Below are 9,510 nucleotides of genomic sequence, written 5' to 3'. Positions count from 1 at the left end.
CAAGCCCCCCATTCCCAAAATTCCTAGTTTTTTATCCTTCCTGAGAGTTTCCTTTTGTATCCATTATGTGTATTGCCTGCGCTCTCATCTACCCCCTCATTCTTACCCGCATCCGTTGTTTACCCATCTCCCCCTATTTGGTCCCTCGGCCCTGCTGTTGCTGTTTATCCCTTCTCTTTCTGCCGTCCCCTTTCTGTTCCTTTGCATCCGGATCCCTTCTGTGTTCCAGCTCGTCCACCAGACTTGATTTTGTATCCAAAAAATAAACAAAACGACACAGCACAGGCATAAATGGACGAAGTTGCTTTATCTGTGTCACAATTACCTTGTGAGTGTGATGTCACAATAGTCGTTTGATGAGGCTCCTGCACTCGCCATTTCTGTGACCAAGGCCGTTGTAACAACATGGCGCACAAGGACGTCGTGGCCGGTGAATAATCTCATGAATTCAGATTTGATAATTCTGAAAGTTCCACTTGTGCTAGAATCTGGGGACACGACTGTTTCAACACACCTTAAGGGCTACACCTGGTTGTTGCTTTTCTAGAACCAGATACAAACCAGAACCACCAGAGTAAGGACGAGAAGTAATAAAAGAAAGGTTGTTTATTTTATTTGGAATAAACCCTGGGATAATTCATTAGATAAAATGGGAAATAAAATTTGGTTCAAGGATATGCTAAAGGGGAAAGTGCTACCAAGGAAAACATGGGATTGTGAGCATCTTGAGAAATCAAATATCTGGGGAAAAGTAATGAGCTGCAGCTGCTTTCCAGTAATAGCATTTCTAAACGTGGCAAAGAGATTCCTTTGGTGTTGAAGATGAAGCAGCTGTGCCCAACTTTAGACTATTCATCATCACGTTTCCCATTGGCAGTTTTTACTCAAACAAAAAGCAAAGAGAGCAGTGAGATTGCACAATTGACAGGATGAAAACTTATCACCCAATAAAAGAGGAATTGGGTGGGATATTCAATCTTGAAGCTCTCCAGCCTGGGTTTGAATCTTGGCCTAGCTACAAGCTGCACACCTGATGTTTCATATCCAGGGCTGGTGTGTACACCGTCCACCGGAAGGAGGATAAGTTTTCCAATGCAGGGACCTGCTTGCCAATGCTGGAGGCGTTGGCGTATGTTAAAGACCCCGGTGAAGAAGAAGCGAGTTATCCCAGCACCCTGGCCAAATTCCAGCCACACTGGCGAGTATCCCGTGTCGGAGTGGTGACCCGTTCAGGATTGGTTGTAGCCTTGAAACGGCTTTTCAAACTCCTAGCTGCTCCGTAAATAGTAGTGGTCTCCAATAATTCATTCATACAAGTGCAGCATAAGGTGCTGACAAGTAAACCCAATACCATTACATGCAGCAACCTCTCTACTTGCAGCTCTCGATTTGATACGTGGGCCGCACCAACACAACATCCTGTGTATCATGTAAAAATGATTTGTACGTTCTGACTATTAAATACGAATCAATATTCAGTAATACCTCTCAGTTTAGTTAAGCGTATCGTAGCATGTGAATAGATATTACTTATGTATTATATGAACTAGCAACGGTACCCGCCCTAGGGGCGGGGCTTCAATTGTGAGGCCCAAATGAAAAGGCAAAATATCAGAAATTGAAGGATTTTTTTTATTTTAAACGATTTATGTAAACATCCGTTAAATCACATCACACGCAAATCATCAAAATCGAAACAGTATTTGTAGAATTTCAATAAAAGCCACATCACTGTTCATGTCGGCAAATATTATTCCATCGTGTTTGGAAAAACTGGAAAATTGGAAAAATTGGAAAAAAATATGGTCTATTTTTCTCCAGGGGGTCCCAGGATTACCCACCCAAAACTTTGTTGTGATCGGTTCAGCCGTTTTTGCGGTACCTGGGAACGGACGGACGGACAGACAGACATTTGGTGAATTATAGTAAGTTGGTCTTTGCGTATGCATTACGTAGAAGGAATTCCCTTCCATATTGTAGTTCTAATCCCTAACAGCCCATCGTGTTACATGTTTCTTTCCTGCATCAGTTTTGTGTCTCATTATTCGTCTTCCCGTGAGATCCGGCTCAATCCGGATGTGATATGGCTCCCGAACACCAGTGAAACGGAAATGAGGATCAAGATCGTTGCACGCCCATCTTTGTGACATCGATTTTTGTTTCTTTACAGTCAGTAGGGAAATGAAGTGAATTAAAAAAGTTAGTAACTACAAACGCCAGTGAGGCCTCAAGGGAAAATGTTTCACATCTTAAATAGGCCTGTCTTATGAAACTCCCTCGTGCAGATCCACACAAACCCAGGTTGAGATACGTTTAGCATGTCTGATGTATTCGGTTTTACTTCTGTATCAAACCACGCGCACACGCACGCACGCACGCACACACACACACCATAAAATGTTTTATTTTATTCTCGACTTTCACTTTGTGCATTTACACTCATTTTGTTGCATAATATAACCTCTAAAACACTTCCGGACATGTACAAATTGTGGGAAACTAAAGATTCGCAAAGTAAGCTTCATATCAGGAACGCACGCAAAACGCATCGTTAAAACAGAAAAAGGTAAACTGAATAAGCTAGATGTCATCATAATCTCATTTCCACAAAAGATCATACGAACCCTGATTACAAAAAGCAAAATAGTCGAGAAAGTGATCAGCATTTCAGCGGATGATTGATGTATAAATGTACCCCAAAATCTGCAGCAGCATGAGAAGTATACCCAACGAGATCACATCAACGTTAACATTACTGAAGAAATATAAAATTCACCCGGAAGAAAAGCGTCAGCGTCGGCTCCATCCATGGGACTGTGGCCCTTTGTAGAGAGAGCGTCATAAAACTATCCGTGATAGTTGCGTTGCAAGACTCCAGGAAAGATTTGCTCCACCGGCACGATTGCTCCGGCACCACCCATCCCGAGTTTTGCCTTAGGCTTGAGATCGGAGGCCGGAGGTCATACGTAAGCGGTGGGAATCTACCGTCATCCACCACCCGTGGTCGGGCCACGCCGACCTTGTCTCCAGCCACAACTGCTTCCACTGCTACCGTCTAGAGGTTTGCGATCTGCCACGGAGAGTCGGCAATCAAACATTCACTCTGGATCAATGAGGAATCAATAAAGTGTCTTCGAGCTTTTGCACAAACATCGATTTCTAAAATAGAAAATAAAAGAACCGCCATAGTTTTGTAAATTGCAATCATTCAATATCTCAATAAAATTGGAAAGAAATATAATAATTTAAACAGAGCTTGAAATTGACATGCACTCTTGTTTATAACAGAGAAAATGTCTTTATGGTGTTGGAAACCAATCCCAACAAGGAGGTAAAGACAGTAAATGGCACAGCCCCTGTGTGGGGGTTGGGGGGGGGGAGAGGAGTGGGGGAAGAGCCGCGAGCTTCAGGGGTCCACTGGTCGTCTTCACACCTGGATAATCAACTCAAACCCGACACGGAATTACGATGTACAAAAATACCAGCTTTATTGAAGAATGCCGGTAACAAAATAAAATACTGTAAAACTACGATTCCTAAATAGGACGTCCCCACACAGATCCGTATACAGATCCGTATACAGACAAAGGGAAATATAAAAGAACAAAAGTAAAAAATGTGTTTGTTTCGTGGGCACTTAGATCCGAGCTGCTCTTGAACCTCGTCAGGAATTGTCCAGGCCCCGAGCGTGCAATTCGGACGCAGCACCGGCCCTGGTGGGAAAAAGGCCTCCGCGCACCCTCGTTCACTCAGCCACGCTCGTCCTTCCGATCGTCCCGACTTCCAATGTCCCCGGCGCAAGAGTGCTACAAAATGTTAATGTGCTCGTCAAAGAATTCCCCTCGGGCAGGAGCGCTTTGAACTCCGACCACTCGCCGTGAACTCCCGAAGCAGAGCGAGATATCCAATCATGACCGTTCACCGCCAAATCCAGAAGATACGAGGAAGTCAAGAAGAAAAAATTTCGGGGAGACGACCGCTCGCCACCAAACCCAGAAAACGAGAGAGGGCCAAGAGAAATAAAATCGTGGTGTCTCTATGAACGTCCCTCGCTCGAGGCCAAAATGTCGGGAAAAGCGTTCTTTTATACTCAAAGCTCTAACGTCATCAGTGCCTGTTCCACCAATCCCATAGTCCCATCTTAGCAGTCCTTGCTCCAATCAATCCCAGATCACTCTTCTTCGGGGCGTGGCCTTACGGACCTGCCTGCTTGTGTTGTTCCGGCCGCTTTTATTTCGTGTTATAAATGCGCGATTGCCTGGCTTTGAGTTTGTGTGTGTGCTGCATGTCATAAGAAACAGAGGAAAAATAACAGAGGCCATTACATACGGGGGATTAATTACCCATAATCCCTAACGAATTAACATGACCCGACCCCTCGTGATGGGAACGAAGATATGCGCTTACACGACATCCTGTCTAAACGAATTTCCTATTTATGATACAATGGGTTTCTTCTTCTTCACGACAGTCAGAGCACACCACCTATGCAATTCTACCTGGACTAAGGTAATCACTGCCTACCCCCTACAAAGATAACAATATTCTGCATATGTATCCTCACACGTGTAGTCTTTGTGGCAAGTTTGAACAAAATCGGTTCATGCATGTCCGGCAAATGGTTGGGGACATGTTTAAGTAACAAAATGGCCGCCAGTCGGCCATCTTGGATCTGATCTCGAAAATAAATGGCATGCAAGTGTAATCCATCATTCATTATCTGTTCACCAAGTTTTAACAAGATCAGTAAATTCATGTCCGAGAAATGGTCAAGGACATGTTCAACATCGTGTTTTTTTTTTACAACTATCGGGTTAAATCCGTCGTTAGATTTACAACTATTTTTACAACATCGGGTCTCCCCATAATATTCCTGCAGGATGCACAAGACGAAGTTGGTGACCTTTGGCTTATGTTAACCTTTTGACCTCAAAAATAATAAGTTCTTCCTTAGGACCAACTCTACCATTTGGTGAAGTTTCGTGAAGCTCTGTTTAAAATTGTGACCTGTAGGCGATTGACACACAAACGGGCAGACAAACAGAAAAAGACAGACAAATGGGCAGACAAACAGACAGACAGACCAGACCAACCTATATAGTTGTGAATCTTCAATTTCGCAAATAACAGACAACCTCTCTCCCAAATTTCATCTGAATCTGTCCATAACTTTTGGAGATATCCTGCTCAAAGACAAACCGACAGAATGAAAGGGGTGAAAACGTAACCTCTGTCCACCTGTGGTGGTGCAGGTAAGAAATCCAAGATTATCGAGTGAGGGCACGGAATTATAACCGCGTAATGAATCATCTGTTTTGGATTCAAAAATAGGAGGGCGCTTCAAATTAGACGTGGGCTTTATTTTAGTAAACAGAAACTTTAGCTCGTCAAGGAGCTCAACGGCAGAGGGCAGCAGATTCCCAGACTGACAGTATCAAAGTGGAACAGGGAGAAGACGTCACACATTAGTGGATGAGTCATAAAAAATAGGTTGGGAAGGGAAAATTCTCTGTATATTTTACCTCTTTTTCCCACCTCTGGAACAAACTCCCCCACTCTTTTCAATCCCACTCCTCCTTCTAGGTCTTCAAAACAGCTGTTCACCACCATCTCTTACTCCCCCCATCCAAAACTTTGATCTTTTCTACCCCCGTTAATACACCCCAAATCCACCTTTATAAAATTAACTTCTTTCCTAAAATTCCTAGTAGTGTGCATCTTGGTTTATACCGTGTCAGTCTGGGAATCTGCTGCCCTCTGCCGTTGAGCTCCTTGACGAGCTAAAGTTTCTGTTTACTAAAATAAAGTCCACGTCTAATTTGAAGCGCCCTCCTATTTTTGAATCCAAAACAGATGATTCATTACACGGCTATAATTCCGTGCACTCACTCGATAATCTTGGATTTCTTACCTGCACCAAAGGTGGACAGAGGTTACATTTTCCCCCTTTCTTTCTGTCTGTCTTTGAGCAGGATATCTCGAAAGGTTATGGATGGATTTGGATATTTGGATGAAATTTGGTGGACAAGTTGTCTGTTTGCTGCTTGCATAATCGAAGTTTCACAAGTATATAGGTTGGTCTGGTCTGGTCTGGTCTGTCTGTGTCTGTGCGCAGTACTACGTCTACATCGTTGCACAGAGCATCGCCATACTTTACACACATATTTGCTTTGCCCTGGTATAGACTGTGCCCAATTTTTAACTCTCGCGGCCCAAGGTCAAGCTCAAGGTCACCCAAAACGTGAAATCAGGGGGGTCGAGTTTTCATTTAAAATATATTTCAAACCACTATAACTCTAAAAGTACAAGAGATATGCATACACTTACTGTTACTGACATATAGGAAGTCACATACAACATTTCATTTGGCACCATGACCTTTGACCTTGAGTGACCTTGAAAGGTCAAACTCGAGGTCAATAAAAAAGTACATTCCGGCAAGTCCTCGGTCTCTGACCGATTTCTAGTCTGTTTGTCTGTCTGTCTGTTTGTAAGTCAATCGCCTACATGTCACAATTTTAAACACATCTTCATGCAACTTCACCAAATTGCAGAGTTGGTCGTAAGAAAGAAGCCTATTGTTTTTGAGGTCAAAAGGTCAACATAGGCCAAAGGTCAACAACTTTGTCGAATTTATAAAATTCTTAATTTTCATCCTATTGTCTTAACATTTGAAGAGGATTTGCATATTTGGTCATTGAATTCAACCACCAATTATTTTAAAGGTCAAATTTGTTTTATGGATTTCCTAAGTATCGTGCTCTGCACGACATCTTTCTTGTTTGTCTGTTTGTTTGTATGTAAACAGCCTACAGGTTACATTTCTACTCCAATCTTCATGAAACTACACCACCTGGTAGAGTTGGTCACAAGAAGCCGATTGCTTTTGAGGTCAAAATGTCAACATAGGCCAAAGGTAAACAACTTAGGTCAAGTTTCTAAAATTCTCAATTTTCATTCGATCGACTTGAAATTTGAAGCGGATTTGCATATCATGTCACTGAATTCAACCACCAATTCTTTTTGAGGTCAACATAGGCCAAGTTCATATGATTTTATTGTGTCCCAGATAATTATCCACCGAAAACTAATTAACCAATAGACACAAACACGGAAGCTCTAAAAATAGCATTACCCTTGCTGCGCAGCGGCTGTTTCTGGGGCTTGGGAACCGTGGACGCAGAAGCCTCGGCAGCCTCAGCCTAAGGAAGGGAAGATGAAAATAAAAGGAAAAAAGTTTCAATCCAGTGTGCAATAGTCTTCAAAGTTACCAATGGTCTCAGCTTCCGACGCACATGACCAAATTATGTCTGAAGCTAGGGTTAAGCTTCAAACAAAGGTGGAATAATGTCTAAACAGAATGTGGTGTCTGCAAGGAAAACACCGTTAGGAGTTTCCTTTAACAGATCAGGAGAAGCACACTCACCCGAGACAGCTTGGCCTGTCCTCTGTGGCTCTTTCCCTCCTGGGATCTTTCCCATGCAAGGATCTTCTCCCGACGCATTTCCTCTTCACGCTGCAGGCGTCCGTCATAAATATCAAAGTGAACAGAATGCAGGTGTACGCACGTATAAAAATAGCAATACCACACCTGCATTTGAAGCAAAATACCAGTTGGTTAAACTGCTTGCCGTGTTAAAAAGAAATATTAAAGGCAATATACACAATGGCCTGGAATGAAAAACTAACTTGAAAAAATGATTCCATTTCAAAAACTTATCAGCAAATGATTATATGTTTTCCATTCGTGTCATCACATTCCATACTCGTTTCATCCTATAATAGGCCGGCAGGATAACCTAGTCTAGAGGTACGCACACTCTCCTCTAAGCTGTCTAGTCTGGGTTTGAATCTCGGCCCAGCTATAAACTGCCATTCCAGTGTTTCATAGGGAGCGTGCCATCCAAGGGACGTTAAACTGGGCATCCCATCCGCCGGATGTTAAAGATCCCACAGTGTCCTTCAAGAAGAGTGGACGAGCTATCGCCGGCATCCTGGAATAAATTGCTGCTCTAACCTACAAGGGGCACTGCAACAGCGACGCAGCCGCAATCCCAGCAATGATGCAAAACTGCAGCTGTAGGCCGCACAGGAAATGAACGAATGGATAGGAACCACCTTTCGAGGCCATTTTTCCCCGAAGAGCTGGGGTTGGCCTTTTTTTGGCACCGTGGTCCCCTTTTTCGGGCACCGTGGTCCCCTTTTTTTGAAGCAATGTTTTATGGCCGGATGCTCTTCCTGCCGCCAACGCTGTTAGTCGCCTCTTGCGACACGCAGGAAATTACCAGTGAACTGGTACTCAATTTGCCGACCTCGGAAGGATGACAGGCTGAGTCAACTCCCCTGGCGTTAATTCAGCGATTGACCGGGATTTGAACCCAGGATCCTGGGATCCCAAGCCGGCACCCTAACCGCTAAGCAAATGAACGAATGGATAAGTCTTACAAATCAATCCACCTTTCGTTATTTTTGGTACAAATTAAGTGCAAATTACCCTTTTTTCCACATACCTTCATATTGCTTAATTCAAACAAAAGGTCAACGAATCAAATGATTAATGCAATATAAAAATGAGTGCAGTTAATCTTACGCAACTCAGAAGAAAATATAATGATTGTCTCACTCCAAAAAAACATTCATTTGACTAAACGGAATCCACCACCAAAAGCCACCACCCTATAAAAATCCATTTACAGCAAACCTTTTTCTGTTTCTCCATAAAGAGCACGGAAGCTGCATCCATCTGTTGCTGCATCTGCATGCGTGAAGTGTGCATGGCTTCATGTCGTTTCTGCACAGTGTCAGGGTCTGCCCAGGTATCGAGTACACAAGGTAGAGTGTGGGGTACAGGGAGACAAAGCCCAATTAACGGTGAGCATCTCAACCTTGAGGTGTGACAGCCATTTCCAAAGTGGACGATTTCATAGCGTAGGTCGTAGAGTATCTGGTTTAAAAGGTTGGTGGTTTTACTTTTCAACATTGAAAGGATTCAACAATTTTCAGTGAAGCCCATGTCTCACAAAGTCCTCAACTTGCACAAGACATCACATTTTACACCAACCTTGCCCCGCGCGTCTCACCATACCCCAGTCTTACCCTGCAGGTCTTGCCGTACCCCCACTATGCCACGTGCGTCTCACTGCACCCCAGCCTTGCCCTGCGCAACTCACCGCACCCCAGCCTTGCCCTGCATGTCTCACCGCACCCCAGCCTTGCCCTGCGCATCTCACCACACCTCAGCCTTTCCCTGCAATCTCACCACACCTCAGCCTTTCCCTGCAATCTCACCACACCTCAGCCCTGCACTGTGCATCTCACCGCACCACAGCCTTGCCCTGTAGGTCTTGCTGCACCCAAACCTTGCACATCTCACAACACCCCGGCCCTGCCTCATTGTACAGACAGTAAAGCAAGCAAGTGCATGTTTGGCGTTTGTACTTTTTTTGTCACATCACAAATGTATGGAACAACCAACTTTTCTTACCATATTTAGGCCATTTCATCGATAAC

The 9,510-nt window shown here is 43.8% G+C and overlaps 1 protein-coding gene across 3 annotated transcripts in view; it reads right to left on the bottom strand.

Annotated features, from left to right (window-relative positions):
- Positions 1-2,393: 2,393 nt before the first annotated feature.
- The window catches only part of SELENOS (selenoprotein S), a 77,057-nt gene continuing 69,940 nt past the window's right edge, over positions 2,394-9,510 (bottom strand). For all 3 annotated transcript variants that reach the window (XM_068099811.2, XM_068099809.2, XM_068099810.2), the window contains 4 exons: positions 8,702-8,808; positions 7,427-7,516; positions 7,136-7,202; positions 2,394-3,070 (listed from right to left, as the gene is read on the bottom strand). In XM_068099811.2, the coding sequence (XP_067955912.1) occupies positions 2,988-3,070; positions 7,136-7,202; positions 7,427-7,516; positions 8,702-8,808 (347 nt within the window). In that variant the 3' untranslated portion in view covers positions 2,394-2,987. The remainder of the gene's footprint in view (positions 3,071-7,135; positions 7,203-7,426; positions 7,517-8,701; positions 8,809-9,510) is intronic.

The sequence above is a fragment of the Myxine glutinosa genome, chromosome 10 (genome assembly GCF_964187855.1).
Source record: "Myxine glutinosa chromosome 10, kmMyxGlut1.1, whole genome shotgun sequence".
NCBI classification, from domain to species: Eukaryota; Metazoa; Chordata; class Myxini; order Myxiniformes; family Myxinidae; genus Myxine; species Myxine glutinosa.
Note: the sequence above shows the minus strand (reverse complement) of the source record. Positions and strands in the feature narration are given on the sequence as shown.